At 38.6% G+C, this 20668-nt stretch overlaps 2 protein-coding genes across 3 annotated transcripts in view; one reads left to right on the top strand and one right to left on the bottom strand.

The window, feature by feature from the left end:
* Positions 1-3: 3 nt before the first annotated feature.
* On the bottom strand, positions 4-19708 carry PRPF38A (pre-mRNA processing factor 38A). Its single transcript, XM_022575692.3, has 10 exons — positions 19465-19708; positions 14849-15008; positions 13161-13282; positions 11461-11546; positions 4761-4871; positions 2061-2173; positions 1414-1440; positions 1207-1304; positions 727-775; positions 4-150 (listed from the first exon to the last, which is right to left on the bottom strand). Exons 1-10 carry the CDS (start codon positions 19592-19594, stop codon positions 108-110), a joined length of 939 nt encoding a protein of 312 aa, XP_022431400.1. The 5' UTR covers positions 19595-19708; the 3' UTR covers positions 4-107.
* Positions 19709-19876: 168 nt separating this feature from the next.
* The window catches only part of ORC1 (origin recognition complex subunit 1), a 37060-nt gene continuing 36268 nt past the window's right edge, over positions 19877-20668 (top strand). For both annotated transcript variants that reach the window (XM_022575689.2, XM_022575690.2), the window contains exon 1: positions 19877-20088. The gene's annotated coding sequence lies outside the window, so the exon portion shown is untranslated. The remainder of the gene's footprint in view (positions 20089-20668) is intronic.

The following is a 20668-nucleotide window of genomic DNA, read 5'->3' on the forward strand; positions in this document are numbered from 1 at the left end:
CCAGAATATTCTCATAGCTGCCTGGGGAGTAGATCTTCATTCTTGCACATAGACAGATGCCTTTATCTCCACAGAAGGCCACTTGGACTAAAACCAAACTGAGTCCGTTACTCATTCCCTCTCCGGCTCTTCTTGTGGCTTTTCTTAGATCTGAAATGGCAACACATACAAATCATTAAATTTAACAGCTGTTTGGGAACCTGGGCAAGGACTTTTGAGGAAGACTGGGATATGCTAACACTGATGGGGACAGAGATGATACCCAACATTCATAAATATACTTGGTGTTTTTATGTTTAAGAGTAACACCAAGTTAGGCATTATTCTCCAAAATTTACCATTGAGGAAATGACCTCTGAGAGATTGAGTGCACCTAACAGTGTACAGCATATAGAAGTTTCTAATAAAAATTTATCAAATGAAAGTGACTTGTCCAATGTCACTCAACTGTTAAGTGTTAAAAGTTGGGACTGAACCCCAGGTCTCCTGAGATTAAAGCTCATGCCTTTATCGAAAGCTGCAATCCTACAAAGGAAAAACAAAACACAGTATATATAATTCTAGTAATTTTCAGGGCAACAGCCCAACTCTGTCCTGTAATTAAGGAGAATTCCTGAGTGTCTCCATCAATACAAGAAAATTTCAGGTCCACCTTAGTTGTAATTGGGACTTTAATTTCTGAATAAAGAGTGAAATTCTTAAGTCAAAATAGAGGTTAATCCATACCTTTCAGGAGACTTTGAGTGGCTCCTGTGTCTGTGACTACGGTGATGACCTGGGGAAGAAAAGGCTATTGAATGAGATTCTACCCTCCTATTCCTCCACTGTCATTTCTCCCAATTCCTTTCATTAGCTTAATATTTTTAGGCCTATGATAGGGACACTGTTGGTAGCAGAGAACTGAACTCACTTTAATATGTATTCACAAGGCTTTATGGCTAAATTTCAAAAATATCACATTGGGTATTTACCACTAATCTGTTAAGTCTTACTCCTATAATTTCAGATGAAAAAACTGAAGCTCATCCTCCTATCAACAAAGCTGGTAAGTGACAGTTAAGATGTGAAGTCTAATTTTCAAATTCTATATCCACTTCTTTTTTTCCTAGACAATAATAAAGTAAGGTACTACTGTACTGCAGGAGGCTAACTGCTCCTATTACATTTCTTTAAGACAACCAATAGCAAAAGGCCCAAATGCTATACCTGGAGACTTGGAGCGGGATCTATGCCGTCTGTCTCGGGACCTGCTGCGATGACGTCTTGGACTCTTGCTCCGATGCCTTTCTCGGCGAGGGGAGGGGCTGTGGAAATAACTGGTCAGACTCCCACATCTGTCCGACAGTATAAACACAACAACAGCATCCCCCTCCCCAAATCCCTATCCTTCATCACAAGTCACTAAAGGCCTACCTCCTTCTTTTGGGAGACCGACTCCGCCTATACGGGAAGAAAAAAGAGAAAGAAGAACCTTAGTAGGTGCACTGGATATCGTAAATTGCAAAAATTACCCCAATTCTTCACCCAACTCTGTTATCCATGTCCTTTGTCATGTAACTTTAATACCCTCTGACTCCAAGTCTGGGATTGGCCACGTGACTTGCTTTGGCCAATGGGATACTTGTACATGTGATGCAAGCAGATACTGGAAAGATACTTGCATGGTTGGGCTTGTTTGCTCTTGTATTCTGCCACTGCCATGGGAACAGGCCTAACCTAGCCTAGAATGTGACACACATAGAGAAGAGATGAGCTGCTCCAGTCATCCTAGCTAAGGCTGTCCTATACTAGCCAAAAGACAACTGATTGCACCAGATGAGGGACCATAGTTTATACTCAAAAAACCTCCTATCTAAGCCCAGCTTAAACCACTGACCACAGACCTGTGAACTAAATAAATGTCTGCCACTGAGGTTTTGTGAGTGGTTGTTTTGTAGCAACTAATACATTGACAAGCAGACATTATCCATAGGCTGGCATTTTTCCTTCCATGAAGTCCAAACTTCTATGCTACAGTGCTTAAAGTCTCCCTGGAAGAGGCCAATGACTAGGGCCCTAACCTTCTGGGAGACCGACTCCTACTCCTCCGATAGCGTAGTGTGGGAGAGCGCCGGGGCTTGTCCAAGTCTCGGTAGCTTCTCCGGCGGTGATCAGGTGACGGCACTCTTTCCAACTGGAAAAGAGTTAGAATGGGTCAGTGATGAGCACAGGCTTATAGACAACCATCTAGGAACACAGTTTACACTCTCCTCCCCATTCCGTCCCAAATTCCACCTCCAAGTGACTTTAAAACAGTAATTTGAATACATGGATAACCCTAAGGACAAAACAAGCAAACAAAATTTTTTTAATGTTTCTAATCCATTATTGTTTAGTGCTGGTACCATTATTCTGGGACTATGTAAGAGTAGTGAGAGGTAAGTAAGTATGCTTCTTAAGAAGATGGGATTTCCAACGTGAAAGAAAAGAGATGCAGGTGTAAGAGCGATAAGATTAATAAGTACAAACTCATAGTGTACTTGAAGCTTAAAAAAAATTTTCCTCTAGCTTTGTTAACTGTAAAGTCCTAGAAACACAGCTGTAGCAATGAGCCCAGACTGTGGTCTCTAAATATCATATCCCAATTAATGCAACCAAGGGCTTCTTGGAAAACTGGCTAATTCTAGGTCCAGGCTAGAAGGTAACAAGACATGACTAGAACATATATCAGAAAGCAAGGGGCTGAGACTACTATGATTGTATCAAAAAGCCTCACAAGTCAAGTTGAGGGGCCCCCACTGGCCAAAGATGGGACAATTTGAGCATCAACAAGGACAATAATGGTCCAAAACACACCAAATATGCTTAAATCCATGAACTCACAATGTTACCAAGGGCAAAAGAGCTTTCCTCCTTGGGACGATACTATCAAATCAACTCATTATTTTAAAAACTGATAAAGGGAAATAATTTATCTTACCTTATATAAACTGTACCTATGAAAAACTAAATGTTGATTTGGGAGGTTTCTCTTTATAGCAGTGTTACAGGTAACAAATGATGAAGAAATAATTAGAATATCACCGTTTTACAACCCCTAATGGATCTAGGCAAAGATCATCAGTGGCTCCTAATATTACAAAAAGAGAGACAGCCAGACTTTGCTCATCCTGGGGGCAGTACACACTATTACCTATGAAGTAGTGTTGCTCCACTCCAAAGGGGATAAAAACCCCAAATCCAATTAAAGCCTCTAGACTCAAGTACTAGTTTACAGAAAATACAAGGGACAAATGAACATGATAAGTGATACCACAGGGACACAATCACAAAAATACAGATTGTGAGAATTTGTACAGAATGTTATGACCTGATATATTTAAAATCTGCAAGAGGAAAAATTAACAATGGATGGAACTGATAGACTACAAGATGAACCAGTTACAATTTATGGACCTTGTTTGAATACTAGTTCAGACTGTTAAAAATGTAGGATAGCTGGGGAAATGTGAACACTGAATATTTAATGAGATTAAGGCATCACTGTTCATTTGGGGGGTGATGATGGTATATAGTTTTGCTTAAAAAAGGGGCCCTTGTCTTTTCTGAAATATTATGAAATATATGATGGCTGTGATCTGCTTCAAGGTAACTGGTGAGGGACAATTGGGTAGAGATGTGGAGGAAACAAAACAGCTGAGTTGATCATTGTTGAAGCTAGGTGATGGGTAGATGGAGGCACATTCTCTCCACTTTGGTATATGATTAAATTTTCCATTAAAAAAAAAAAAAAGAATGCCTACTTTTGGTCCTCTCACCACAGAAGAAGCACCTCAGCCTTGCCTGGCTTTCAATTCATGAATGATTGCACTTCCTTTAGTACTTAACTTAGATGGAGCCTACTAGCTCAGAGCTACACTTCCATCTACACTGTCTCAGTATCCATAGGCCAGAATTTCTTATATTTCCCCCAGCCTTTTTCTATACATATTCTTATAATTTTAATCACAAATGTTTTAGATCCTTTTTTTTTTTTTTTTTTACTTTACCACAATCATTTCCACATTATCATATACTTTTTTTTTCTTTGGGCCACACCACACGTTATGCCAGATCTTAGTTCCCTGACCAGGGATCGAACCCGCGCCCCCTGCGGTGGATGCGTGGAGTTTTAACCACCGGACCGCCAGGGAAGTCCCTATCATATACTTCTCATAATACTTTTAATGGCGGCCTAATAGTCTGTTGAATTGCTATAATAGTTTACCTGACTGCTCCCTGACAGCTTGCTTGTTTTCAACTTTTCAGCATTTTAACAAGTAGTGAAAGAACATGACCATGCAGTAGGTGGTTTTTTCCCCCTAAACTAGGCTTACTCCTTAGTATGCATTCAATTATGAAGAGTATTGTTTTTGTCCGAAGTATTTATTTTAATAGCTACCACTTATTAGGCAATTATGTCCCAAAGCTAATGGCTTTATGTATATAATATATAATTTCATTTAATGCTCACAACAGTCCTAAAAGAAAGGTTTCATAATCCTTGCTTTATAGAAGAGAAAATGGTGATTATGTAATTTGCACAAGATTATACAGCTAGTAAACAGCAAAGCTGAGATATGGATCAAGGTCTATTTAACTCTAAATCCTATACTCTTAATGACTACATATTGTATTTTTTGGTTGAAGAAAGTTAAAAATTAAAGTTTGAAAACAAAAAAGACCATTCCCATTCCCTGTAATTTTCCCTCCTCCAACCCTTAAGCTCCCAGGTGTCTGACCTTCTCATCCTCTTCTTCCTCCTCTTCGCTGGACTCCACATCATCCATGTCTTCTTCTAGAGCACTAACCCGAGGCTCCAGTTGCTCAGCTTCCTCTAGCACATAGCGTTTCTACAGAGAACACAGTGAGAGTTGGGGGGGCTTGCTATCTCCTCTATGTCCTGAAGCTGCAACACTGGGCTTCTGGGAGTGAGAGAAAACCTATGGTGCAGCAGGTGAGGCAATTTCATTTCAAAGACATCCTAGACAATTCAAGATTTTCCTAAGGAGTTTCGCATACCTGGAATCTATATATATTTTTTAAGTTCCCCTGTAAAGAGATAAATACAAAGTGGAAGAGAGCATCACTTTTCTATTGCCTCTATTCCCTGTGATCTTATATTCTAAGGTCACTAGAATATCAATCAGTATAGGTATAGCCTTGAATAAAAAAATATGGGCTTCACACACAAGGGCCAATAGTTTGAGACTGTGTTGGCTGGTAGTTCTGCCAGGAGAGGCTCAGACCAGAATCTAACCCAAGAGATCCATTGAGACTCAGCCCAGTTTGGGGGTTTGGGTCCTGCTCTGAAGTAGCACCAACTCTCGACTAGACCCAGGATTTAGGGTAGCTGTCTACAGTCATGCATTTTGAACAAGGCTCAGGATATAAACAATCCATTTCCTGGTTCCATTTCTTCTAAGATGTGGCTTAGCAGTCCCTACTGAGTGACTAAGGACCTGAAAGGCAAAGGTGAGTTTAAAACTGACAAATGGACTGGGTCATAAGACCCCTTACCATTTTTTGTGCCAAGGACATAGAGATCATTGGATAGCCCTAAAATAAATAGTAACATTTGTTCTCTATTTTGCTCTCACTCATCACTAACAAAATTCTATGAAGATTAGGAGAAATGAGACAAAGATGCCATTTAGTGAAATCAATCCCTTGAAAAAGGGCTCCTTGGAAAGGATCACCACAGTCTGGGATCTAGGACTGCATCAGACAGGGCGTCTAGAATCCCTAATGTTCACCAGACTTGGAAGTGACTGAAGTCAGTGTATTAACTTACAGTATTTGTGTTTGACAAAATTAGAATTCATTCCAGAGCAACTCCTTGCCAATGTCAGGGCACATGAGAAGCTAAATTGATGCCCTATGAGTTGCTTAATAGGAATAGAAATCAAAGCAGAAGGTGGTCTTAAGGGTCATTTCATCCAGGACATAGAGAGGCCCACACCAGAACACACCCCTTGGTGACATAACAGATATCAGTCATATTTCAATTTCTCTCTCCTCAGTGAGGGTTGCTTTGTGGTCTTTCCTTCTAGCCTCCAGGCAGACTACCTCATTTGCATCAATATGCTTGCTTAGAGATGACCGAGCTTTGGAACCCTTACTTACAACTGACTGCACTTCAGAATATTCCATTTCTTGCAGTATTTCTAAGAGTCGCAGCTAAGGATAATAAATGTGAGAATTGGGCCCTGAAATCAGGTTTTCAGATTTTAAATGTCATTCTTTTCACTACACAGTCTACAGTAGCCAATATGGAAAAGAAGAAATAATTTTCAGGATTATTTTCTAGGATTTTCTGTAACTGAGTCACTGTGGAGGAGGAGTGGTTCATTGCATTTAAGTGTGAGCACTCATCTACCAACTACATTTATCCATCTGGTTTGCTGCCTCGAGCAAATTTACCTCACCCATTTATTATGTATCTGTAATCCATTCTATTCTCTACTTTGAAGTTTTTCAGATCCCTTTGATCTGTTTTTTATTGAGGTGAAATTCACATAATACACAATTAACAATTTTAAAGTATAAAATTCAATGCTATTTCATGACCACCTCTCACTAGTTTAAAAACTTTCTCATCACACCAGAAAAACACCCCATACCTATTAAGTAATCACTCCTCATTCCCCCTTTCCTGAAACCCCTGGTAACCGCGAATCTGCTTTGTCTCTATGTATTTGCCTAGTCTGAATATACCGTATAAAGAGAATCATATACTATGTGACCTTTAATCTTTAAATTATTCCTTTTAGTTTATATCTAGCAAGGAAATGAGCACCTCAAAAGCAGGTGGGATACAGCAAATTGCTTCAAAATTACTGAGCTGCAGTAGGATCAAAAAAGAGACCTGAAGTTCTGGATCCTCCCAGTTTGGGTTTCTGTGGTTGCTTAAAACTTAAGAATTTGCTCCCATCCCCCATCTTAAACACTGTTTCTGTGACCCTTTCATTAATGCTGCTGATTCTTACATAAACATCAGAATAAGAGAATAGTAGAGCACTAAGAGCAAAAGACTCTTACTCTACAGGTATTCCAATGACTTTTGCAATACATTTTATAGTTTCACCGAGGTATAATCGATACACAATAAACTGTACATTTTTAAAGTATACAATTTGATGAGTGTTGAGTTGTACTGTATACAACTGTAAGCCACTATATCAATATAATGGATAAATCCACCCCACGCAACAGTTTACTTGTGCTCCTTTGTGATTTCTCATTCCCTTTCCTCCCTACTCCCTTACCCTGCACCTAGGCAACCACTGTTCCTTTTTGTCACTATAGTTTACATTTATTAGAAAGGAATTATACAGTACATACAGCTTTTTGTCTTTTTTCACTCAGCGCAATTACTTTGTGATTCATCCACGCTGTTGTGCATCCATAGTTCATTTTTGCTGCTGAGTAGTACCAATGTATGGACACATCACAATTTGTGTCCATTCACTTGATGGACATTTGGGCTGTTTCCAGTTTCTGGCCATTACAAATAAAACTGTTATGATTATCTGTGCTTATGTCTTTGTGTGGACATGAGCTTTCATTTCTCAAGTAAATACCTAGAAGTGGAATAGCTGGATTGTATGGTTAACTTCTTAAGAAACTGGCAAACTTTTCCAAAGAGTACTGTACCATTTTATATTGTCACCAATAGGATATGGAGACTTCCAGTTCCTCCACATCCTCGCCAACACCTGATAGGGTCAGGGTCTGATTTTACACATTCTACTAGGTATGTAGTGTATATTACTGTGCCTTTAATTTGCATTTCCATAATGATTAACGGTATGGAACAACTTTTTATGTGCCATTGGCCAACTATATATTTTCTTTGGTAAAATGTCTGTTAGAATCTTTTGTTCATTTGTCCACTGAGTTGTTATTCAGTTCAAGAGTCCTTTATATAGTGTAGATTCAAGAACTTTGGTGGATATATGTTGCGCAAATATATTCTTCCAGTCTGTGGCCTGCCTTTTTAGTTTTGTAATAGTGTCCTTTGAAAGGCAAGTTTTTAATTTTTATAAAGGCCAATTTATTAATTTTTAATAAATAATTCATGGTTTTATGTCTTATTATAGGAATTTGTCAAACCCAAGGTCACTAAGATTTTCACCTATGTTTTCCTTCTTTATGTTATACTCTTAGCTTTTATGAGACTATTATCCCCTTCAAGTTTATGAGCTAAGGGTAGAGATTCACTGGTTTCCATATGGCTATTCAACTGTTTTAGCACCATTTGTGGAAAAGATTATCCTTTCTCAATTGTATTGCCCTAACATCTCTGTAGAAAACCAACTGACCATATATATGTACACTTATTTCTGGTCCCTTTACTTTGTTCCATTTATTTACTTATCTAGCTTTATGCCAACACAACACTGTCTTGGAATCAGGTAGTGTTTGTCCTCCTAATTTGTTCTTTTTCAAAGTTGTTTTAGATATTCTAGGTCCTCTGCATATTCATATAAATTTGAGAATCAGTTTGTCAAGTTATATCAAATTTTATTTGGATTTTGACTGGAACTGAATTGAATCTACAGATTAATTTGGGAGAATTGACAACTTAACAATTCTAAGTCATGGTATAAAATATACCACGGACATGATATATCTCCATTTACTTAAGTCTTCTTTCATTTCCATCAGTAATGCAATGTTTTATACTTTTAAGTCTTACACATCTTTTGACAAAATTATCCTTAATTATTTAAAAATTTTTTTTCTTTTTCCCCGTACGCGGGCCTCTCACTGTTGTGGCCTCTCCCGTTGCGGAGCACAGGCTCCGGACGCACAGGCTCAGCGGCCATGGCTCACAGGCCTAGCCACTCCGCGGCATGTGGGATCTTCCCGGACCGGGGCACGAACCCGTGTCCCCTGCATCGGCAGGTGGACTCTCAATCACTGCGCCACCAGGGAAGCCCTATTTTAAATTTTTTGATGCTGTTGTAAATGGTACCTTTTTAGCAAAATTTCAAATTCCAGTTGTTTATAGCTAGTGTACAGAAATACAACCGATTTTTGTACATTGACCTTGTACCCTGCAATTCTGCATAAACAGATGAATGGGTAAACAAATTGTGGTATATCTATACAATGGAATACTATTCAGCAACAAATGAAATAAAAAACTATTGAAATGTGCAACAACATGGATAAATTTCAACTCTCCACTATAGACCATTCCCTTTCTCTTTAGGCTACCTACTATATCTGTTTTCTGTTTGTATTTTACAATATTATTTTAAAAATCACATGCTGTAAGACTCATTCTTGAAAGATGCTTCACGGACAATCATTTCTCACTAGGAAAGGGAGGTAAGACGATAAAGATGATATTTAAGGTGGGTCAGTCTCCCATTCCTGACCTTCCTTTCATCTGTTTTATATCCTAGATTTTTATATGAAGATCAATTTGAAAAACTGCTCACAAAGCTTAAAAACCTACTCTACTACAATCTCCTTAATAATATAACATTTTAAAGAACAAAATTTTCTTGTGTTATTCACTTTTAAAGCCCTACCCTTCAATCACTTTTTCTGTTTTCTTCTCACTCCCAACCTCCTATCTTTCTCATAGACATGAAGACTGCTAATTAGGAGGACCATAAGAAAAAAGCAAACAACCCCATTAAAAAATATGGGCAGAAGAAGTAAATAGATATTTTTCCAAAGGGGACATGCACATGGCCAACAGGCACATGAAAAGATGTTCAACATGACTAATCATCAGGGAAATGCAAATCAAAAAAACCACAATGAGATATCACCTCACACTTGTCAGAATGGCTATCATCACAAAAAATGCAAATAACAAATGTTGGCGAGGATGTGGAGAAAAGGGAACCCTCATATAGTATTGGTGGGAATGTAAATTGGTGCGGCCACTGTGGAAAACATTATGGAGGTTTCTCAAAAAAAATAAAAACACAACTGCCATATGACTCAGCAATTCCACTCTTGGGTAAATACCCAAAAAAACCCAAAACCACTAATTTGAAAAGATACATGCACACCAATGTTCACAGAAGTATTATTTACAATTGCCAAGGCATGGAAGCAACCTAAGTGTCCATCAACAGATGAATGAATAAAGAAGATGTGGTACATATATACAATGGAATATTACTCAGCCATTAAAAAGAACAAAATAATGCCACTTGCAGAAACATGGATGGACCTAGAGATTGTCATACTGAGTGAAGTCAGACAGAGAAAGACAAATATATGATATCACTTATATGTGGAATCTTAAAAAAATGGTAAAAATGAACTGATTTACAAAACAGAAATAGTCACAGATGCAGAAAACAAACTTATGGTTAGCAGAGGGGGAAGAGGGGGGAGAGATAAATTGGGAGATTGGGATTGACATATACGCACTATTATATATAAAATAGATAACTAATAAGGACCTACTGTATAGCACAGGCAACTCTAGTCAATACTCTGTAATGACCTATATGGGAAAAGAATCTAAAAAAGAGTGGATATATGTATAACTGATTCACTTTACTGTACACCTGAAACTAATACAACCTTGTAAATCAACTATACTCCAATAAAAATTTTTTTAAAAAACCTAAAGTATATTGTCATAATTACATTAATTTTTTATAAAGAAATATAATAGTATATGTATATTTGGAACAAAAAAGAAAATGCAGTATATATATACACAATGGAATACTACTCAGCCATAAAAAAGAATGGAATTTTGCCATTTGCAGCAACATGGATGGACTTGGGGGATATTATTATTATTTTAAAATTATTTATTTATTTAAAAAATTTTATTTCATAATGGAGTACAGTACAGTGTACAGTAAAATGATTCAGCTGTACAGTAAAGTGGTTCAGTTATACATATACTTGTATCTATTCTTTTTCAAATTATTTTCCCATTTAGGTTATTACAGAGTACTGAGCACAGTTCCCTGTGCTATACAGTATTGGAGGATATTATTCTAAGTGAAATAAATCAGAGAGAGAAAGACAAATACTGTATGATATCACTTATATGTAGAATCTAAAAAATACAACAAACTAGTAAATGTAACAAAGAAGCTGACTCACAGATACAGAGAACAAACTAGTGGTTACCAGAGGGGAGAGGGAAGGGGGGGAGGGAATTAAGAGGAACAAACTATTAGGTATACAATAAACTCTAAGGATATACTGTACAATGCAGGGAATATAGCCAATATTTTATAATAACTATAAATGGAGTAGAACCCTTAAAAATTGTAAATCACTATACTGTATACCTATAATTTACATAATATTGTACATCAACTATACTTCAATTAAAAAAAAAGATTCTGAGCTCCATGGTGTTTTATCATGTATGCGTGTAAAGAGATCTTTACACACATTTTATTGTGTACTGTGTATTGTGTGTGTATGACCTTTATCTCTTACCTGTAGCCGGGGCAGAATGATATCACAGACTCTCTCACTGTGCAGTAGTTCATCAATAAATTCATCCACATGCATCAGTTCAAACTCTGAAAGAAAAATAATAAGCTCAAGTAACTAGGAAATAAATTTAAATAGCCAAAAAGTAAAAGAAGTGTAAGATTCTTTATGTAAGATATCTAACAGGGTACTTGGTATAGAAAGTGTGAATTCTCTGCAGCTTCCCTTTGCCTGCACATCCACTAATAAAGCTATTGCAGTGTGGCAGTTACACTGAAGGGACTACTGTCAAACCTGGGCTCAAACTACAGCCTTTCATATTCTTGTCATCACCACCTATCTTCATTCATTCAACTCCCTTTTATTGAGGCCATTTATGTGCCATGCCTCTTCTAGGAGCTGGGGATAAAGGGATGAATGAAGCTGTCCCAATTAGCAGGAGAGACACAAAAAACAAGCACAAAGAGTCCTGAATTGTAATGGGGTAATGTTCATGAATAAAATTTATAACTCAAGTACAATTTCTCATGTGAACCCACTAAGTTCCTGAATATAGAATATGTATCTTTTCCCCTGCATGAGTCAGCAAAGTTTTTTTAAATTGATGTATAATTGACTTACAACATTATATTAGTTCCAGGTGTACAACATAGTGATTTGCTATTTTTAAGAATCATGTATCTTATATGGTAAGTAGAGCAATAGCTTCTTAGAATTTCTATGGTAAACATTACCTTAGTTCAGTGGTTCTTGGTTCTTAGTTCAGTAGTGTTGCCCCCTGCAACTATGGGGTGCTCTAGTGGGTAGAAGCCAGGGACGCTGCTAAACATCCTATAATGCACTGGACAGCTCCCCACAACGAAGAAATATCTGGCCCAAATTGTCACTAGGTTTAAAACTCCTATCTTAGTTTAACATAATATAGTCATAACTAAGTAATTTCATGATGGCCATGACCATGTCCATCTTGTTCACCATATTATTTTCAGTACATAGCATAGTACCTGCCATAACATTGACACCTAATATGTATTTATTCAATGAATGAATAAGTTAATAAAAGTTTAAAGAATAATACCAAATTCTTAACTTCTACTCCTTAGTGTAATATGTAGAGGGTAAAGGCAAATGCTACTAGTCTTTTGTTATGATACTAAGTGAGAAAAAGTTCTGACTGCATTCCCTGAATCCCATTTTACCACAAAATATGTCTCTTTGTAAAAGGTATGGAGCTGCCCCTCCTGGATACACTTATTATTTTTCAGTGGGATTCCTACATAAGCATGAGTACGGTCTATATACTGCAGGGTGAAGTATCGTACAAGAGAGGCCAGTAGAAAGAACTGTGAAGGTGTAATGTATGGAAAACTAACCTTGCCTGGGAGGTCTGGAGAAGGATTTTACAGTGAAGGTCATTCAGGAGCTAGGTCTTTATGGGATGGAGCACATGATGCAAAGCAAGGATTAACATGAGATGCAGTTGGAAAGACAGGCAGACGGGCAGACTGGGTAAGGTCGAAAGGAAGCTAGTAGTCTAATGGAGTGCTACTCCCCATGAGAGAGAAGGAGGACCTGACTAAAGGCAGTAACAATCTGGATTAAGAGCAACACTCACAATGTATGTGACAATGTGACACTAGAGATACTGGTGAAATAAAAACTGGCTCAGGGATGAAGGTCTAGACACCTGGCACCATACTCACCTCCATTTCGGTTCTGGCTCTTGATTTTTCTATAGTCGTTGTATAGAGGCTCCAAGTACTTGTAGCAATCAATTGCAGTGCCTGTCAACCTCATGTAAAGTGCTCCCAACATGCGGACATACCTGACAGATAGATGACAGTGAAACAACAGGCCATCCTACAAAGTTCCTGAGTTTTACAACTGGCTTTTCTCATGACAGTAGTGGATAAACAAGTTCTTTCTTCTCTTTGGCAGATGAGAAAGCTAAATTTTTAGAAGCAGCATGGGGCAGTAGAAAGATAGCTAAAATATGGAGACCTGCGTTCAAGTTCTCATTCTACCACTTACTGGCTGTGGTTACTTAGGATATGCTGCTCAACTTTCAGGGTCTATTATATCATCTGTAAAACTAAGATACAACCTATTTACTTCATGGGATTATTTTAAGAATCAAATGAGATACTAAATTTAACAACCGAAAGTATAAGATTTATTTACTAACAATACAACCAATTTACATAGACATGAATATACAGATTGTTGCTAGGAAGCAGAATGCTGGTTATGGAAAAAAGTCAGTCATCTGGGTTCAAATTCTGATTCCACTATTTACTAACTCTGTAACACTGGGCAATTTACTTGCTTTCTCAATCCTTATGAAATGTACCTGATAGTCCCTAATTTGATGGCTTGGTGTATTAAGTAAAAAATGTATGTAACGTGCTAAGCATAGCATATAGCTAGCACACAGTAAGTGCCTAATAAAAGTTAGCTGTTTTCTAGCCATTAATGTTTGTAAGATTCCTTTCTTCTCCCTTTCTCCTATATCCCAACTACCCACTCAAATCTCCACTTGGATAAAGAGTAGGCATTTGAAACTCAACAGTTTCTGTATATGACAAACAAAATAGAGTGGCAAAGGATATGGACACTGAAACTAGCTTTGCCACTTACCAGCATTTGACCTTGGGGAAACCAATCTCTCTCTGCCTCAGTTTCCTCCCCTATATAATAGGGATAATAATTTTACAGGGTTTTGTGAAGTTTAAATAAATTATTATATTAAATTTTTTAGAATAGAGGGTGGCACATAATAATCTATTATTATGTCTGTCTCCTATACTTGTCTGTGAGCTCCTTGAAAATGGATAATAAAATAATAAGAGCAGCTTATATTTTTGGGCTGTACACCCTGCAACAGGCACTGTGTTGGGAGATTTACTGTTCTGTCTTCCTTAATCCTCACATCTATCCTGAGTTGCTATTACTGTTTCATTTTATAGGTAAATAAAGTAAAATTTAGAAAATTAAGTAACTTCTCCAAGGTCACAGTTAATAAGTAACAGGGTCTGGACATGAACCTACATTTAACACCAAAGTTTCCCTCTTCTTTACCACACTATGTTGTTTTCTTCATCCTTAAGCATTCACTGCTACCAACATATTAGGCACTCACTTCTGCTTAATATATGCTCAGTGAGTTTGTGAAATACTGTTTTTTTGGGAAAAGCCATCAAGACTGAGACAGTGAAGGAGAAGGTCAATATAATCAAAACAGACAAAACACAAACTCAAGAGGCTCAAGAGCAAAATCCTAGAGTGGAACTCTGTGGAAATGAGATACACTGTTTTCACTCCTCTTAACTAAAGCCAAATTCTGGACCATGAAATTGAAGTTTTTATATTAGCTAATAAACATTTCACTCACTTGAAATCTTCATTTTTGATAAACTCTACAATGATATCCTTCTCGGGTTGAATCTGAAGCATCTTCAAGGTCAAACACAGAAAGGGAGTTGGCTTTATGTTGCCACCATAGACACCACCCACAAATCTTAACTCCATGGCTTTATCGACAACAAGTTCAGCTAAGAAACAAAAACAGAGTGGCATCTCAGACACATCAGGACTAAGCTTTTCCAGGTTTGAAGTGGAGAGAAGTTAAAGCTAGTTCAACGTTTGGTGCTCCTGAATTAACAGTTTAATATTAGGAGAACAAGAGTGTAATAATAATTAATAATAATAGCAGCAGTCAATATACACTGAAAGATTATTATATAACAGGTACTCTGCTAAGCATTTCATATTATTTCATTTAATCTTCACAACAAGCCATGGAGGTAAGTTCTAGCACTGCCCTTGTTTTCAGCCAGGAAAATGAGGGCTAAGAAAGATTAAGTGATGTGCTCAAGGTCCACAGCCAGAAAGTGGCAGGGCCTGGGTTTTAATCCAAGCAGTCTAACTTCAGAGTCCGTGCTTGGCATCATGTTAGGAGAAAAAAAAGCCAGATTAAGAGTTAGAAGAAACAAAACAATAACAACAAACAACTCCTCAATAGCTACACAACCTTGAGCGAAGGGGATAATAACCTTCCAATACTGTTGTCAAAATCAAACACTAGGGAAATACAGATCAATGGAACAGAGATAAACCCACGCACCTATGGTCAACTAATCTATGACAAAAGGAGGCAAAAATATACAATGGAAAAAAGACAGTCTCTTCAATAAGTGGTGCTGGGAAACTGGACAGCTACACGTAAAAGAACGAAATTACAACACTCCCTAACACCATACATAAAAATAAACTCAAAATGGATTAAAGACCTAAATGTAAGACTGGACACTATAAAACTCTTACAGGAAAACAGAGGAAGAACGTTCTTTGACATAAATCACAGCAAGATCTTTTTTGACCCACCTCCTAGAGTAATGGAAATAAAAACAAAAATAAACAAATGGGACCTAATGAAACTTAAAAGCTTTTGCACAGCAAAGGAAACCATAAACAAGACCAAAAGACAACCCTCAGAATGGGAGAAAATATTTGCAAGCAAATCAATTGACAAAGGATTAATCTCCAAAATATATCAACAGCTCATTGCAGCTCAATATTAAAAAAAAAAACAACCCAATCAAAAAATGGGCAGAAGACCTAAATAGACATTTCTCCAAAGAAGACATAAAAATGGGCAAGAAGCACATGAAAAGCTGCTCAACATCACTAATTATTAGAGAAATGAAAATCAAAACTACAATGAGGTATTACCTCACACCGGTTAGAATGGGCATCATCAGAAAATCTACAAACAAATGCTGGAGAGGGTGTGGAGAAAAGAGAACCCTCTGGCACTGTTGTTGGCAATGTAAATTGATACAGCCACTATGGAGAACAGTATGGAGGTTCCTTAAAAAACTAAAAGTAGAATTACCATATGACCCAGCAATCCCACTACTGGGCATATATCTGGAGAAAACCATAATTCAAAAAGACACATGCACCCCAATGTTCACTACAGCACTATTTACAATAGCCAGGGCATGGAAGCAACCTAAATGCCCATCAACAAACAAATGGATAAAGAAAAAGGAACAAAACTGGGTCATTTGTAGAGACGTGGATGGACCCAGAGACTGTCATACAGACTGAAGTAAGTCAGAAAGAGAAAAACAAGTATCGTATATTAACGCATATATGTGGAATCTAGAAAAATGGTACAGATGAACTGATTTGCAAGGCAGAAATAGAGATACAGATGTAGAGAACAAACGTATGGACACCAAGGGGGGAAAGCGGCAGAGGTGGGGTGGGGGGTGGGGTGGATGTGGTGGTGTGATGAATTGGGAGATTGGGATTGACATACATACACTAATATGTATAAAATAGATAACTAATAAGAACCTGCTGTATAAAAAAAAAAATCAAACACTAGGGACTTCCTTGGTGGTCCAGTGGTTAAGACTCCACACTCCCAATGCAGGGGGCCCGGGATCGGTCCCTGGTCAGGGAACTAGATACCACGTGCCAGAACTAAAGATCCCACATGCCACAACTAAGACCCGGCTCAGCCAAATAAATAAATATATTTTTTAAAAAAAATCAAACACTAGCTGTGTGAACTAGGGCAAGTCATTTCACTTCTCTTTGAGCCTGTCAGTTCAAATTTGAATAATAAAGGTACAAAGTTAAGGGCTATAGTAAGAATCAAATGAGATAATAGAAACAAATGCTAATACCTACCTGACACACAGATAATAAATAAATAAATAAAGGTTAGGTACTATTAATGGGAAATCACTTTATAAATCAGACTTCTCCAAGTTCCCTTAGGATAATTTCTATATTAATTCATTCCATATTACAGTTGGCAATTTATAGTTAGGTGCCAAGTGGCAGAGATACAGGTAGAGGGATAAAGAAGAGGGACACAATGACTACTCTTATGGAGTTTACAGTCAGGCAAGGCAGAAAGCATTAAAAAAATATATTGAAAGTGTGATCAGTAGTTGAAAGAAGATGCAGAATGCAATGAAAATATATAACAAGGGAACGTAACCTAGTGTTGGGGGGAAAAAACGTCATGAGTTCACTTTTGCACATATGGAGTTGGCATGCCTTGGAATCAGAGACTTAGATCTCAGGGAGAGATTTGGGCTGCAGAGATAAATTTAAAGGCATCTATATATATGAGGTAACTGTGGTACGGATATCATCCAAGAAGAAAACTATGGAATGAGAAAAAGCCCCCAAAGTAAACCTTACATGACTCCAAAATTTAATGGCGACTCAGAGAAACAATATGACTCGTCCATGGACACACAGCTAGGATGGTGGCAGAGCAGTAACAGCAGAGCAGTAGTTAACAATGGTAACAGCACCACCACCACCACTGATTACTGAGTGCTTTTTATTAACATATAGCTGTAACTATACCAAACACTTTTTTCGTCTTGTTTATGTTTTCCTTTGCTGTGCAAAAGCTTTTAAGTTTCATTAGGTACCATTTATTTTTGTTTTTATTTCCCTTTCTCTAGGAGATGGGTCAAAAAGGATCTTGCTGTGATTTATGTCATAGAGTGTTCTGCCTATGTTTTCCTCTAAGAGTTTTATAGTGTCTGGCCTTACATTTAGGTCTTTAATCCATTTTGAGTTTATTTTTGTGTATGGTGTTAAGGAGTGTTCTAATTTCATTCTTTTACATGTAGCTGGCCAGTTTTCCCAGCACCACTTATTGAAGAGGAAGTCTTTTCTCCATTGTATATTCTTGCCTCCTTTATCAAAAATAAGGTGACCATATGTGTGTGGGTTTATCTCTGGGCTTTCTATCCTGTTCCATTGATCTATATTTCTGTTTTTGTGCCAGTACCATACTGTCTTGATTACTGTAGCTCTGTAGTATAGTCTGAAGTAGGGAGCCTGATTCCTCCAACTCCATTTTTCTTTCTCAAGATTGCTTTGGCTATTCGGGGTCTTTTGTGTTTCCATACAAATTGTGAAATTTTTTGTTCTAGTTCTGTGAAAAATGCCAGTGGTAGTTTGATAGGGATTGCATTGAATCTGTACATTGCTTTGGGTAGTATAGTCATTTTCACAATGTTGATTCTTCCAACCCAAAAACATGGTATATCTCTCCATCTGTTTGTATCATCTTTAATTTCTTTCATCAGTGGCTTATAATTTTCTGCATACAGGTCTTTTGTCTCCTTAGGCAGGTTTATTCCTAGGTATTTTATTCTTTTTGTTGCAGTGGTAAATGGGAGTGTTTCCTTAATTTCTCTTTCAGATTTTTCATCATTAGTGTATAGGAATGCAAGAGATTTCTGTGTATTTTGTATCCTGCTACTTTACCAAATTCATTGATTTTCTGGTAGCATCTTTAGGATTCTCTCTATATAGTATCATGTCATCTGCAAACAGTGACAGCTTTACTTCTTCTTTTCCGATTTGGATTCCTTTTATTATACCAAACACTTTTTATACATTTCATTTAATCCTTAGAACAACCCTTTGACCTTTAAGTTCAGTATTACTATGCTCGTTTTACAGTAAAGAAAGCCACAGTTCGCTGGGGTAACACAGCTCCAAAAGAGGAGCCAGAATTAAACAAAGACCAAAGACTACCTGGAATATTTCTCTGAATAGCATATATTTATATTAGGACTGGGATGTGGAAATACTGCAAATGGTCCAGATTTGAGTATAGGAAGATAATGAATTGGTTTCAAGCATACTGACATTCCTTTAAGACCTTCAGGGTCCCTGTGCTTAACACTGTTTGGAACCCAGCAAGTTATCATTAAACATGTAATGACTCAAAGAACCGCAACGTGACACCCTTCCGAATGAGGTCCTATCAGATCCATCTGTGTTCCCAAAGCCCAACACAAGACTAGGCACAGAGTAGGCGCTCAGATTTTTCTGAATGACTGTCAATGATTCCCCTCTAGTCTCACCCCCAGGGGCCAGTCCTATCGGACTGGTCTGGAGAACTGGGCCACAAGATGACCGGGGTTGGGGCGGGGGTGTCGGCGCGCTCTTGCTCACCTGTAAGGCCAAAGCACTCCTCTTTCCAGTATTTGGACTCATAAATGCGCGTCCGAATGATCTTCTCCACCAGATACTGAGGGTTGGTGCCGTGGATGCTGTGCGCATCTTTTACAGTACGGTTCGCCATTTTACACCTCCTTCCGTTCTATTTCCGTCGGGTCCTTTAGGACGTCACATCCAGGTTAAAAACCCGGAGTGGAATGGAGAAGGATGGAGGAAGTCTCACTAAATAGTTTGGGCGACCATCTTGAACCCGGAAATGTTTTAGAGTCGGGCACTTTCTTGCGCGAACGGCGTATCATACGGAATCAATGATGGCCTCTGCCCGTTGACGGATGTACGTCCTGCGTCCCCTCCTTAGATGGGCGGGGCGGAAGGGCTGGCTGCTGACGGAACGTGGAGACACCCTGGGGGCGGGGCTACGGCGTTGGCGGGAAGTTTCTTTTTCTCCACCTTCTTTCCATTCCTCGGGAGGCCCCCGCTTCGGCTCCGGTACGCGGCTGGTAGCTGTAAGAGGAGTGTCCCCGGGCAGTTAGATTTGCTGCAGCTCCACGAGCTCCTGAAGCGGGGACGGTGGGAAGCGGAGGGCTTGCGCTCAGCTCCAACAAACTGCGGCGCACGGTGAGTGTGGCGTCCCACGGGCTGGAGAGGGATCTGAGCCGCGGGACTGAGGAATTGTTCTCTGTGGACTCATTCAGCCATTATCCATTCAGCAGATATGTACTAAGCGCCTATTATGAAGTGCCAGGCACGTTCTAAACCCTTTAGGAACGTTTTACTTTCCACATTGCGATTTCTAACAGCTTTTCTCCCGGGGACTGCGACCCTGTAGCGGGGAAACCGAAAGCCAACAACAGAAAAGCGTGAACACTCCTGTCCTCAGCGCCCTGAGACTCTCAGTAATGATCTGAACCATGTGAACCTTCCATCTGCATGGCCCTTGTGAAGCAGTCGCATCTTTTCCTCATTTCAGAGTAGTGTTATGTAGCAAGCACCACAGGGAAGGCGGAGCAGCAGAAGTTATTACCCGATTTTGCGGATGTAGCAGTTGCTCCCAGAGAGAAAGAGACTTGTCTAAGTCCCTTTTTGTGACTAAGCGGCCTGAGCTCCTACCCAGGTCTTCTTTTCCCCAGAAGAGCTGCTCTTAACTGCTGGGCTCTCATCCACCTTATTTCCAGGAGGAGAGTGTAATGGCACCTCT

This window comes from Delphinapterus leucas, chromosome 1, assembly GCF_059928025.1.
Source record: "Delphinapterus leucas isolate spDelLeu-1000000601 "Yukka" chromosome 1, BTC_Dleu_Yukka2, whole genome shotgun sequence".
Lineage (NCBI taxonomy): Eukaryota > Metazoa > Chordata > Mammalia > Artiodactyla > Monodontidae > Delphinapterus > Delphinapterus leucas.